The 14,469-nt window shown below is 41.0% G+C and overlaps 1 protein-coding gene across 1 annotated transcript in view; it reads left to right on the top strand.

Moving 5' to 3' along the window:
* The window catches only part of LOC126237488 (uncharacterized), a 304,303-nt gene that overhangs the window by 273,366 nt on the left and 16,468 nt on the right, over positions 1-14,469 (top strand). Inside the window, exon 12 of the mRNA XM_049947633.1 lies at positions 4,979-5,112. Coding sequence (XP_049803590.1) covers positions 4,979-5,112 — 134 coding nt within the window. The remainder of the gene's footprint in view (positions 1-4,978; positions 5,113-14,469) is intronic.

The following is a 14,469-nucleotide window of genomic DNA, read 5'->3' on the forward strand; positions in this document are numbered from 1 at the left end:
CAGGATTTGTTTGTAGGTAATGCCTTCAGAGGAGAAGCAATTGTGGGTGAGAATATAGTTGGCCATGGTGACTGGGAATGAGGTTGCTGGTTTGGAATTTGTTGGGCATTGGGAAAGGTAGTGTTCAATAGTGGTAAGGCATGGTCATTAGGGATGTTAGTGTAAAGGGAGTTGACATCAAAAGTGATGAGTAGGGCACCATGTGGTAAGGGAACAGGAATTGTGGAGAGTTTGTGGAGGAAATGGTCAGTATCTTTTCTATAGGAGGGCAGTTTGTGGGTAATAGACTGAATGATCTATGAGAGCACTGATTATCTCAGTGTGGGCACAGTAATGTACCACAAGGGGGTGTTATATGTGATTGGGTTTATGGACTTTAGGAAGCATGTAGAAGGTAGGAGTACAGGGAGAGATGGGGTTGAAGAGAGAAGCCTCATATTTTGCTCCACTCCCAAATTCAGTCATGCAGGACTTGTTAAAGACCTTCTCTTGGTTACTACAGTGGAGAAACGTTTTTGCCAACAACCCTACCAATGAGACTCAACCAAAGAGCAATGTTGAATTCTGCCTGACTCATTTCAGTTCTTCATCCAACCTTGATTCACCCCCACTGCGCCCAAACCATCGGTTGTTAACTTTTTAGAATTTCTTAACCTCAAACCTTGCCTCACCCTTGTTCCCCAAATCTCTCAACATGCAAACCAATGTTACATCTGCAGAAAGAACCACAATCAACCACCTATAAACTGATCCAAAACTTATAATCTTACCTGCTGATAAAGGCTCCAGCACTGTTGTTTTGAACTGCAAGTATTACCTGGCAGAAGGACTCCCCAGCTGTCAGATTCTTCTACATACAAATCCTGCCAATGTGACCCCATACCAGAAATCGAGCAGGCTCTCCAGTCTCTCCTCAAATCCTTAACATCATCCCAGAACCTTTCCCCAGACTCCATCTCTCTCCTCAACCCTACCACTCCCTGTAGTCCCACCTTTTACAAGCTTCCTAACGCCCATAAACCCAACCATACAGGATGTCCCATTGTGGCCATTAATGCGCCCCCACTGAGATAATCGCTGCTCTCATAGACTACCACCTTCAGCCTACTACTCGGAACCTACCCTCCTATATAAAAAGTACTAACAATTTCCTCCTCCGACTCTCCATAGTTTCTGTTCTCTTACCATATGGTGCCCTGCTCATCACTGTTGTGTCACCTCCCTTTACACTAACGTCCCTAATGTGCATGGCCTTACCACTATTGAACACTACCTTTCCCGATTCCAAACCAACAAGTTCCTTCCTAGTCGCCATGCCCAACTATAACCTCACCCACAATTACTTCTCCTTCGAGGGCATTTCCTACAGAGAAATTGGGCATGTGACTATGGGCTCCTGCGTGGTACCAATCTATGCCAACCTATTCATGGGCCATCTAGAGGAATCCTTGGTAAACACCGAGAATCCCAAACCTCTCACATAGTTCATATTCATCAATGAAATCTCCATGAACTGGATCGAGGGTGAGGGCACCTTATCCACAGTCCTCCAGAACCCCAACCCCTTCTCCCCCATTCACTTCAGCTGGTCCTAGTCAACCCAACAAGCAACTTTCCTTGATGTTGACATCCACCTCAAAGATGGCCAACACAATATCTATGTCCATATCAAACATACCAACCATAAGGAGTACCTCAACTTCAACAGCTGCCACCCATTCCATACCAAGAAGTCTCTTCCATACAAGCTGGGCACTCACGACTGTCACATTTGTAGTGATGAGCAATCCCTCTCAAAATATACCGAATGTCTCACTGAGGCCTTCCCAGACTGTAATTATCCTCCTAACCTTGTACAAAAACACATCTCCTGTCCTGTGCCTTACGTGTCCAGTCACCCACAACCTCCCAATGTCCAACCATCCAGTTAAAGAGGAACATTCCCCTCATGACTAAATGCCACACAAGACTGGAGCAACTGTGTCACAATCTCCAGCAGGATTTCGACTCTTTCTCATTGTGCCCTAGAATGAGAAATATCCTATCCACTATCCTTCCCACACCTCCCAAAGTGGTATTCTGCCACCAACTGAACCTACACAGTATCCTTGTCCATCCCTAGGCAACCCCTGCTCTGAACCTCTTCCCTCATGGCTCATATCCCTGTAATAGACCTAGATCCAAGACCTGTCCATACATCCTCTCACTACCACCTACTCCATTCTGGTCACAAGCACCACCTATCTGCCAGGTCTACCTGTGAAACCAGTCATGTGATCAACAAACTAAGCTGCAACCACTGTGCTGCATTCCATATGTGTATGACAACCAACAAGCTGTCTGTCCGCATGAATGGCCACTGACAGGCTGTGGCCAATAAACAGGTGGACCACTCCATTGCTGAGCGTGCTAACCAACACGATATTCTTCATTTCAATGATGACTTGGATCCTCCCCATCAGCACCCGCTTTTCTGAATTGCACAAGTGGGAACCCTCCCTGCAATATATCCTATGTTACCATAACCCTCCTGGCCTCAACCTTCGTTAGCCATTGTTCTTACCCATCTAGTCCTATGCCCTGTTCTTCCATTACACCCCCACTCTTTTTACTTCTCCCCTTTTCTGCTACCCCCACCCCCACCCTCCTCCACCACCCTCTTGTGTGAAATTACGACTGCACCTAGCCCTACCCTCTCACCACCTCATTGCTGTATGCTCCCACAAGCAGCTGTTTACTGTCTGCCATTCCTACACTGCTATCTCTTTCCCTCCCCACCCCAGCCTCCTCCTTACACCCACCACCCAGTTGCCTCTCCCATCGTACACTGCTGCTCACAGTCTAGCCACAGCAGCCAGAGACAGTTGTCATGTGTGTGTGTGAGTTGCATTTATGTGGGTGTGTGCATGTATTTGGTGATATCACATTTGTTTGAACTCACATGCAGAAAAAATTGTGTTGCACTGCAGAAACAATAATAAAAAATGAAGGCTTCTGGATTCCTGCTAAACAAAGAGAGTGCTTTACTTTTCCCCCCAAGTACTCACTAAGGCAGATATTCTTGTTGTAGGAACTTTCTGTTTTGTACTGTAGCCATGTACTTCATTCTTGTTGCTGAATTAACTCATTCTTCTGACAAAGTTAGAAATTTCCAATAAATAAACACTTTGAACTCTCTTCATTTTCTTAATCTGACCAGCCCTTTTCCTTCTACCCTCCTCCTTCCACTTCAACTCTTGCCATTTGGCTGCAAATTTTGGTATGTTCTCCTGCCACCGATTGCTATGTTGAGTTTTTTGTCCATCCAGTTACATTACACACTTTCAGAAATTGATAATTTTCATTGAAAAACAAAACTGTGTTAAACAAATGCCACATTAGTTACTTTAGTCTTTCAAGTGTGCTTTAATTCATTTGACAGGTGTCAGTTGCACATGCCTCCTATATTTCAACCAACAGGGAAAAGCTACATGACTTTACACTAAAAGCTTCCATGTATTAGATAATGTTTTGTCTGAGGTAGTTTGAAGAAAATCCTCACAGTTCTTCTGATGGTTTCCAGCTGCCTGCAACCAATTGAGTCACTGCATAACAGCTTTTGATTAGATATAAATGGTTAGACTTCAGTCAAATTAGTTCTCAAAGACTTCTTTTCCTCTGTGTATAAACATGATGGTTGCGAATTGCCTCTCAAACAAAGCTAAAATTGTTTAAACTTTTAGTACACTGTATTTAGTATGGGTTAACAACACGGCTTAACAGTAATACAGTGTGATTAGTGGTATGCTGGACTTGTTTAATTGAGAGTCATGCTTTTTATAAGTAATCCTTAATAATAACCATTTATTGATGTCTTATAGTCTTTGGACAATTTTAAGAGATATTAGGCAAGGAACGAGACTTCAGTTAATAATAGGCAAGGCAGGAGGCTGCAGTTACAATAGGCTTGATTCAAGGATTCTTGTGTAGTAGGTTTCTTTGCATGATTCTCATGTGATATGCTTTCACACAAAAATGATTAGTGTGTTACATAAGAGTATCTTTACAAATTAAAAAGTTTTGTATGCTGCATGCTGTTGAATGCTACAGTACTGCTGTACCAGGAATTATATCTGGTAAATGTTACTCAAAATCCATTGTAGAAAGCTGAAAATAATTACAGAAAAGCACTGCTACAATGTGTACATAAAGAACTCAATTTGTGAATCATATAGAGACAATAGAACCAAACAGACTAACTCACCAAACTCACTTGCAGAGAGGCCGAGAGAAAACAAATCAGATTTATTTAATGTCAGCAGCGCGAGCAGTTAATGAATGTTTGTAGAGTCTGTAATTTCAGTGCCACTGTTGACCAAAGAATCCACCAACATCATAGCTGAATTATGTTATAGATAATTGTGTGAATCCCTGTGAACAGAAAGGGCTGTTATTTGATTTTTTAGACAGGTAACGGTCCTCCTTTCTAGCAAATTGTAATTAGGAAAGTGTTCAGTGTAAATGTCTTAGCTGCAAAAGGAGATATGCTAAAATATAGTTGTAATATGTGAATTATATTTTTTGACTTATCACTGTTACAGAGAATTCATACAGACTCCATATATTCTGTTAGGATATTTCTTCTGTTAGCATAACTAGCAAATACTTTTGAGGGAGAGCATGTTACAGCTAAAGTTCTAAGTGGCTACTCTTCCCCACCTCTTCTGTCTTCACACATATTTTCCTGACTTCCTATTATAGCAACTAAAAGAGAAATCTCCCACAAAACAGAAAGATTCAGTATACAAGTTGATGTTACTATTGACCATGGTGCAGTTTATTAATCATGTGACCATTTCTTCGTCCGTTAATTTAGTTTTTAAATTAGAGTGTATTGTTAGACGGTATTCTTAATTCTGTGTGTCGTTTATAAACAGTATAAACTGTGGATCATATATTGTCTTTTTGAGTTTCTGCTTCATATTAAAATATTGTACAGGTACCTGCTGTCACGACAGGAGCAGCAGCAAAAGGAAGAATGTGATCGCCAGTTAAGAGACCCAGATTGTCCACCAGGATATGTTCGTCTTCCAGATATGGAAAGGAGGGAAACCTTAAGTATATTAAGGAAATGTAAGAACTAGTGAATTATTTTCTCTTCTGAATTATTTTCTCTTTTTACTTTCAAACATCTCTCTCTCTCTCTCTCTCTCTCTCTCTCTCTGTGTGTGTGTGTGTGTGTGTGTGTGTGTGTGTGTGTGTGTGCGCGCGCGCACAGGTTGGTGGTAGTGGTGCTGGGAGAGATAAATCTCAAAGTCACAGTGCAGCGCATAAACTTTTATCTATCTCCTTCTTCTGTACTTTCTTTTAGTAAGTAGTAGTAGTATGGTATTCTGCTGTCCAGCAGGTCTTATCATGGGTTAAGCCTTTTACAGGTTTGTCTGTCCATAGCCAGTCTTTTCATTTCTGAATATTTGTCTCCTTTGATATTGTCCAGCATTTGATATCTTCTTTTTCCTCTTCCCCTTTTTCCCTTCACCATCCATCTATACCTTCCTTCAATAAACAGTCCCTCCTCAAACAATGTCCAGTCCAATTTCATTTTCTCTTTCTGATGACTTTCAGTATGTTTCGTTCTTCTCCAACTCTTCTTAATACTTGGTCTTCGCATTTCACTTTTTTCATTCTTCTCCATATCCACATCTCTAGTCCCTCCAATCTTCTTTCATCTTCCTTCCTAGTGTCCAGGTCTCCTCACCATGCAGTGAAATGCTCCAGATGTAACATTTGGCAAGTCTTTTCCTCGGATTTCTGTTTGGTGCTCCACAAAGTAATTCCTATTTCCTCCTGAATCCTTCTTTTGCCATTGCAATTCTTTTTCTTAATCTTCATTCCATATTCTTCTAATTTTATATTTAGATAATCTAACATTGTTCCATCTCTCTTGCACTCTCTACCATCACAACCATGTCGTCTGCAAATCTTATACACTCCACTCTCCTTCCATCAAAACTTTCATTAATAATTTCATTCAGATAGATATTGAACAGAGTTGGTGATAAACAACAACATTGTCTTACACCTCTTCCCAGTTCAATTTCTTCACTCATCACACCTCCTGTTATTACACTTGCACTCTGGTTCAAATATAAATTTCTAATTAGCTGTCTATCCCTCCAGTCATCTCCATGTTTCCTTAGGATTTCCGTCAGTTTGTCACATCTGACACAGTCAAAAGCCTTCTCAAGACCAATGAACACAACTTACCCCTTCCTTTTCTTCTCTGTGTACCCCTCCCCTATCACTCTCAGTATCCCAATGGCATCTAGTTCCCATTCCTTGCCTGAAACAAAATTGTTCTCTTATTACACAATTCAGCTTTCCATATAGACTTTTGCTGAGCGTCCTCAGCAAGACTTTGGCTGCATGCGATATCAGGCTCACTGTTCTATGTTCCTCACACTTTTTGCTGTTCTTTTCCTTTTCTATAGGTATTAAGATACTTTCTGTAAAGTGCTTTGGCCATTTTCCTGTCATCTATATTTGATTACACAATTCAATTAACTCCATTTTCCCTTCTTTCTACAATGACTTTAACAGTTCCGCAGGAATCTCATCAATTCCCATTGCCTTTCCATTTTTCATCTCCTTCATTGATTCTTCAATCTTGCTAGTTAGTATTGCATTTCCTTTGTCATCATCTGCAACATATTCACTTGGTCGGCTGACTGCAGCGTATAGCTGTTCTATATATTCTTCCCATCTTCTCATTATTTCTTGGGGTTCACTCACCATTTTACCGTCTGCCGCCTCTGCTTCCTTTAGTCCATTGTTATTTCTCTTTTCCCTAAATGTAAAATCCATTGCTTCTTTGTACATCAAATCATATTTTCCTTCTTTCTGTAATTTCTCTATCTTGTCACACTTTTCTGTCAGCCATTTCTCCTTTTCTTTTTCCCGTCTCCCTTCTTAATTCATTATTTAACTTCCTGTAATTGCACTTCCCTTCTTCTGTGTTTACAGTTTTCCATTTCCTGCGATCATCCATCTTGGTTATCATATCTGGTGCTACCCATTCTTTCTTTCCTTTTCTCCTCTTCTTGACTCCAAGTGTTTCCTTAGCTGCCTTTTTGATCCCATTTTTAAAACGACCCCATCTTCCTTCTGTGGATTCCGTTTCCTGTCCTGGCATCATGATGTCACAATATGCATTCTCTAATTTTTCACAGTTGCCTTTGTCTTTCAGTTTCTCAAAGTTAATGTGCTCTCTCTTCTGTCCTTCCCAGGTTCTTTTCAATTTAACTAGAACCTCAGCTACCACTAATATATCATCTGAATAAATATCTGCCCTTGGATAACTTTTGACACTCTTTAGGCAATTTCAGTATCTTTGTTGTATCATTATGTAATCAATTTGATATCTTTTGTTGTCAAATCAAGATATCCAAGTATACCGTCATCTTTTGTGGTTATCAAATACAGTATTTCCAACTAACAAGAAAGTTTCATTGCAGTATTCCAACAATCTTTGCCCTCTCTCATTTCTTTCTCCCAGTCCAAATTTTCCCAGAGGTTTTCCCTCTGGTCCTTCACCAACTACCGCATTCCAATCACCCATTATAACAATATGTACATTTCTTTTCTCTCTCTCTGCTAAGTTTTCTATCTTTTCATAACATTCTTCTACCACTTCATCTGAATGATTATTTGTTGGCATATAGACCTGGATGATAACCAAGTATTTCATTTTTCCTGTCAGTCTCATCATCATTATTCTTCCACTAACATATTCAGCCTTGATAACCTTGTCCTTCAGTCTTTTACCTATCACAATTCCAACCCGACACATTCCATTTTTATCCTCACCTGAGTAGTACAATCAGAAGTCATCACTTTCTAGTTCTCCAAAACCACCCCATCTCACCTCACACATTCCGAGTACATCCAATTTGTTTCTTGTCATTTCATGTTTGGTATTTCCTAATTTCCCTTCCTGGAGAAGGATTAAAACATTCCAAGTCCCAATCCTCAATAAGTCTTGGTTCTTCTTCTCCTTCCTTCCTTTTCCATTTGCCCTAATCTTTGGAGTCATTGTATTCCCCTCCCGGAAATCCGATTGAGGGGAAGCTTTACCTCCAGAATATTGGACAAAGAGGTCCATCCCATGAATTTCTAGGGAAGTAATTCCAGTGGTGGTTTCCCGTTGTCTTCCACTGTCCTCCACATCCGGTCGGCTCGCTGACTAGTTTCCTGCTTGGGTTGGTTACCTAACCTTTCGCATCTCACCCCTATTTTTAGCCAGAGTTGCAAGGTTGTAACAGCGACTCGCAGAGGTGATCTCCCAGGCCTGCTTTTAGTAATTAGCACATAATAGAAGAAGTTGTAGGTTTAAAAATTAATGTTTACTATGCATAATATAAGGGGTGGTCAATTAAAGACTGTATAATAAGCATGGCATGAACACTGGTAACACAGATAGGTGCATTTATTGAAGTGCCCTGTAATGGGAAGTAGGAAACAAAAAATGAAATCAGCAGCTCCAGGTGAAGTCGTGATGACCTTTCTCTTAGACTGCAAAGGCCTACTGCTTATTGACTTAACACAGCACCAAAATTAATGCACTGTGATACATAGACACTTTACAAAACTGAAGCATCACATCAAGTCCAAATACTCAGGAATGTTGACGGACAGTGTCATTTTGTTGCGGTTAATGCCTGCACACATGTGTGAGATTGTTTCGACTGCACTGCAGAGGTTTCGCTGGGAAGACCTTACACATTATCCATATAGTCCCAGTCTCCCCCCAAGGTGATTTCCATATTTTTGGAGCCCTGAAGAAAGATATTTATGGCCATTGCTTTATTGTGGACAAAGAGATACATGTCTGGGTACAAATATGGTTCTGTAGACATCCACAAACATTTATTCATGAAAGCATTGACCATCTTGTCTCACGTTGGGATAAACATACTAACAATTATAAAAATTAATTTTGAAATAAATAACTGTTTACTTACTTTTTTCCATCTGTCTTATTTTCACTTGACTGTCCCCTACATTAATGTGTATGTTCTTTGTCTTTTCAGTTTATTGTGGACTTTATATAACAGTGTACTTTGCCTGAGACTCAGTCACTTACTTTTTTATGTGCTCCTTGTTAATGTGCTGAAGTTAAAGATATGACCTGTTAATGTAGTAAAATACAGTAGTTACTTACCATTAAAGACAATAGGGCACCTGCTACTGCTCACAGCTACAAGGGATCATTTATGGTTAAATGTCAGTATTAGTCACATGTTATAGGGCAAGCAGTTGGTCAATAACAGTAGCAGAGATCATAAACAGCCAGCCAGCCAGCCATTTCACCTCAGGCAGAAGATCAAAGAAGTGTCAGTCAACAAAGATGTATCAAAGTTATGATCAGTATATGAAAGATGCAAAATTATTATTTGAATTAAAGGAAAATTCAACAGAGAAAACATATAAACTTTGAGATAGAATTGCTTGCCAGTGTTTACCTCCAGAAAGTGAGATATTTAGTAGGCCCTTACTGCTGATAGGTTGAAGAAATCATGAAATGAAGGGCAAGTCACTCTGACTACAGGTTGATAGGGACCTGTGTGTAACAAGTTAGCAACATTGAAATTTGTAATCAGCAACCCAGAAAACATATACTAGCAAATTTTCAGAAGTCCAAAACTTTCCATCAAGACCCTTTCTGATTGCCATATGACTGAACTGCTACAAATAAAATTTTAAGAGAGCATTTCTATATGGTGATATACCTTCATGAATCGATCTGACAAAGTCAGTGACAGCAAAAATAGAGTTTTGTAAGCTGAAGAAGAGTTTATAAGCTTTAATACAAGCTCGAAAGAGCTGGAATGATGTATCCTCAAATTTTCTAACAACATTGGGATAAGTAGTACCTGACAATGAGTGTTGTCTAGTACAGTGAATATAGGAGCATTGCCATCATACTATTGGTGAATGACGGACTAGTTATCGCAAGGGAGAGAGAGGTGAATCAAAAGTTTGAAATAATTAGGGTGACCTGTCATATCTTGGAAAGGAGATCAAATAATTTCACATGAAATTTTTGTGAATCAGTATACACATATGGAGAAAATCACATATTTGCATTTACACTCCTAACACTCAGTATTATTTATAAAGGGGAAACATTGTTGTGAATATGTCCTTGTTTATTTAAAAGACTCTGATTAAAATGTGGGCTATCAGTTGCCTCATTTTATCTTTCTCAGCACCTTTAAAATTTTTTCAAAAATTCTGGCATGCAAACATATTTGCACTTTTTTTAACATGTAGTTCACCTCAAAGTCCCACAAGCTTCCCTAACAGTAACTCACTCACACCCACTAGTCCATCACTATAAGTTCCTCACACCCATCTACTCCCAGTTGCCATTTTTCACTTACTCATTCAGCACAGTTCATTGTCATTATCTTCTCTTTTCCCCCTGTCATTGTCTCCTGCACCACAGCCACAGTCCTCTTCATTCTGTCCGACTGCTACAGTTTCATGTCATCATCACTGTCTCCCACTTGCTGCCTCTTACTGCTAATATCTCATTCCTTTCTTCCTACTCCTGCTGTCTTATCTCACTTTCATTATATCTCTCTTCCTCATTGTCCTTATCTTGTACTCTATCTCTCATTATCATTGGCTCTCACCCACTTCCACTTCCTCTTTCCCTCTATCCTTCCCCATTTCCCCCTCCCCCCTTCACCCCCTTCCCTGGCACCGTCTTCTTTAGTTTTTTCCTAGCACTATTCTGTCACCCTGAGCTATGTACCCCTGCCACTGTGTCTCTCTCTTTCTCTCACACTGCCATTTGTCTACTTTGCTCTTTCTGTAAGACAACCACTGTTTACTGCCATCCAGTATTTATTATTTTTCTATCTCTTTGCCACTGCCACTGTCATCTTCTCTGCCAGCTTGGAAAAGCTTGAGAAAGCAATGTGTTTCAAAAAGTGCAAATAGGTTTGCATGCCAAAATTTTTGGGAAACTTTTTATAGCTGCTGAGTAAGGTAGAATGAGGCAACTGGTACCCCATGTTTCAGTCAGAATCTTTTAAATAAACACATATTCGCATTTTTTTGTTGTCTGATGGGAGCATTATTCCCTTCTTTTCCCTGTTGTAGCAAGGTATGTAACTCATATGGAAAGAAATTTTATGGGCCAGTAAAATTTAGATAGTTTACTTATATGAAACTGAAATAATGAAAAACTAATTTTGCTCCTCAGATTGGATTTTACATGCAAAAAAATTTTGCTTGTGCTTCAGTACTACAATATGGGGCTCGCAGATTATAACAGAGACAGTTTACAACATATTTTTCCCTGCTATGTCCCATTTACAAACTACATTTTCACCTCACACCAGATGTTACATGTGTATTTTACATGTACAAGTAGGATAACTTTAAACCTCTATACCTCGGAAACAGATAAATATATGAAGAAAATTTTCAAGGCTGTTTGAGATCAGGATCTAAGCAATACATCATAAAAATTACAGCCATTTGCTGTGCTTAACCGCCTTGGAATCCATAGCTGCATTTTGGTACCCATAAAATAAGTTTTTGGGATGTTTATCGATAACAGATAAAGACTTGAAAACAGGGAGATGTCTCTTCTAGAAAAATGCCCGAGATTATACCAACAAAATTTGAGCAATTTGCTGTGGTTATTTGTTATTTAGATTGTTGTATGGTACTTTTGATATGAGCACAGAAGGAGATTTTACTCACTGCAACCCTCAACTATTTATAGCACACTCGGGAAAAGCTATGAGTGGAGAATGAGGAGAACACTGAAACACTGATAATGATTAGTGACAAGAACACCTACATTTGATGATAAATACTCAAATTTGTATAAATCGGCACAGGCAGCAGATTGTGGAGTTCAATTACTATTTCAGAAGGTAAGGCTGGAAAGTAAACAGTTCTTGTCCCACTAGAAAGTTCACTGAAGACGGCTGGTGTGGACTCACTAGAAGCAAGTGATGTGGCATGAAGTGCACAGGTAGAAGGCAGTCTGTTCTATAGTTAAGTTGACTTGGAACTGCCCATTCTGCTTTGGTGCCAGCGCATATCACTTCTGTGGGGGCACCACCACTGCGACTTTGCCGCATTCGCTGGGCTATACACCGTCTCTGGAGTGTTTTGTTGACCTGTCAACACCTATGGTGCTGCCTGGTGGTGTGTGGTGTGCTTATAACACCTCCCTCCTCCCTCCTAAATCTCCTTGTCACGGTAACATATGGTTACAGTGTGAATGACACCAAGGGGGAAGTCTGGATGCAGGGGGACAGGAACCAAGATTGGAGCCGGTTTCAGGCTCCTATCTGCGCCCTGGCATTCACCCTGAGTCCCAACAGGAATGCCTGTCAAACTGCAGGGAGGGTGCACACCTACATCCAAGGTGAGGTCTCAAACAATGGAGGACCTCCCATTGGAGAGGAAGGTGGCAGAGTGCAGAGGCATTGCCCATGTCAACATGGGCTTCTGTGATGATGGCATTGGGGATAAGAGCACGTCTACCTTCATGGGAAGCTCCTTGGGCTGAGATGCCATCTGGTCTATGGCAGACAGCTGTGACCCTGGCTCCTGACTGCCTGCTGAATCTGTAAAATGAAATGCAGTGGCACAATCATGGAGTCTCAGAGGGCGAAGCTGGTTCCAGTGTCTTTTGAGCAGTGATACTGTAGGAGAAGAAACCAAGGACATGTTGTGTTCAAGGACATGTGAAATGTCCCCCTGTTGCCATCACTGTCCAGGCTGGAAGATCCTGAAGAGTACTTCGTCCTGTATCTGAAAATGAGAAGCTTTGTGCTGACCAGTGTTCCAGCCGAATGACGTCGTTTACGCTCCTAGGCCACCCTCTGCACCTGCAATTCAGCACAATGGTCAAATCTGCATCTACAGCTGTCTCCTGCGCCATGCAATGAAAGTCCATGGGAAAGCTGAGAACTGCGGAAGCACCCAGAGCATCTATCTGAGAACTTGATGCTTTGGAGGAGTTGAACTGATCATCCACGTCCACCGGTAAACTTGACGACACATCAGCATTGGAATGTTGAGTCGAGGTCTTATAAGATTTCATAGTTGTAGTTCAACAGCAACAAAGTCCATTGTTGCAATTTCTGCAGTGTGTGGGGTGGAACAGGCTTAGTTTGGCGGAAGAGAGAAGTGAATGCCTTATTCACCATAAATGATTGTCAGTGCTTCTTTTTTGACCTGACTGTAATCTGCCTGAGTCATAGTCAGAAATTTGGAGCAAATACTATTGGACAATCTGTTGATCTAACATGATGCAACAGAACTGTGCCTAGGCCAATAGAAGAAGTGTCAACCACTAATAGAACTAGTGTCAACCAAGACCTCAGCCCTGAATGTAGGTGTGCGCCCTATTGGGGCGATGGATGAATGCCAGGGCGCTAATAGAAACCTGACACTGGCTCCAGTCCTGGTTCCTGTCCCACTTGCTGCACCTGCACCCAGACTTCCCCTTGGCGTCATTCACACTGTAACCATATGCGACCATGACAAGGAGATTTAGGGAGGAGGAGTGACGTGTCATAAGAACACCATACTCCACCAGGCAGCACCACAGATGTTGACAGGTCAACAAAATACTCCAGAGACGGTGTATAGCAGTGATTGCTGCAATGTAGCAGTGGTGGTGCCCCCACGGAAGTGGGGGTAGAAGCTAAACTGCTTTAGCTGGATCAAAATGTATGAGGCACATGTTATTAAATAGTGTCTGTTGGTTCAAATGGCTCTGAGCACTATGGGACTTAACATCTGTGGTAATCAGTCCCCTAGAACTTAGAACTACTTAAACCTAACTAACCTAAGGACATCACACACATCCATATCCAAGGCAGGATTCGAACCTGCGACCGTAGCAATCCCACGGTTCCGGACTGAGCGCCTAGAACCGCTAGACCACCGCGGCCGGCAATAGTGTCTGTTTTAATAGATCAAAAGCCAGCTGACATTCCTTCAGCCATGCATATGGAACATCCTTCCACTGTAACTTGTGAAGCAGAGCTGCAATCAGAGAGGCATGAGGAATGAATTTCAAGTAGTAGTTTAGTTTGCCTAACACTCCTTTCAGTTTCTTTAGATTTTTGGAAGAGAGCAAATCTTTGATGGCTCGCAAATGAGTCTGGGTGGGATGAATACCCTGCATATTAATGACATGTCCCAGATATTCTATTGCCCTCTCAAAAAAGAGCACTTGTCTTTGCAACACTTGAGGCCTGCTGATAGTAGTACTTGAAAAAGGCACTCAAGATTGGCTAAATGTTCTGCAGAACATCCAGACATGACAATATCATCCAAGTAATTTGAGCAAGAAGGCACCTTGGCAGTCACTTGTTCTAAAAAGCACTGGAAAATCACCATTGCTGAAGCACTACTGAAGGGCAGTCAGTAAAATTCAAATAACTAAAG

This window comes from Schistocerca nitens, chromosome 2 (assembly GCF_023898315.1).
Source record: "Schistocerca nitens isolate TAMUIC-IGC-003100 chromosome 2, iqSchNite1.1, whole genome shotgun sequence".
NCBI lineage: Eukaryota > Metazoa > Arthropoda > Insecta > Orthoptera > Acrididae > Schistocerca > Schistocerca nitens.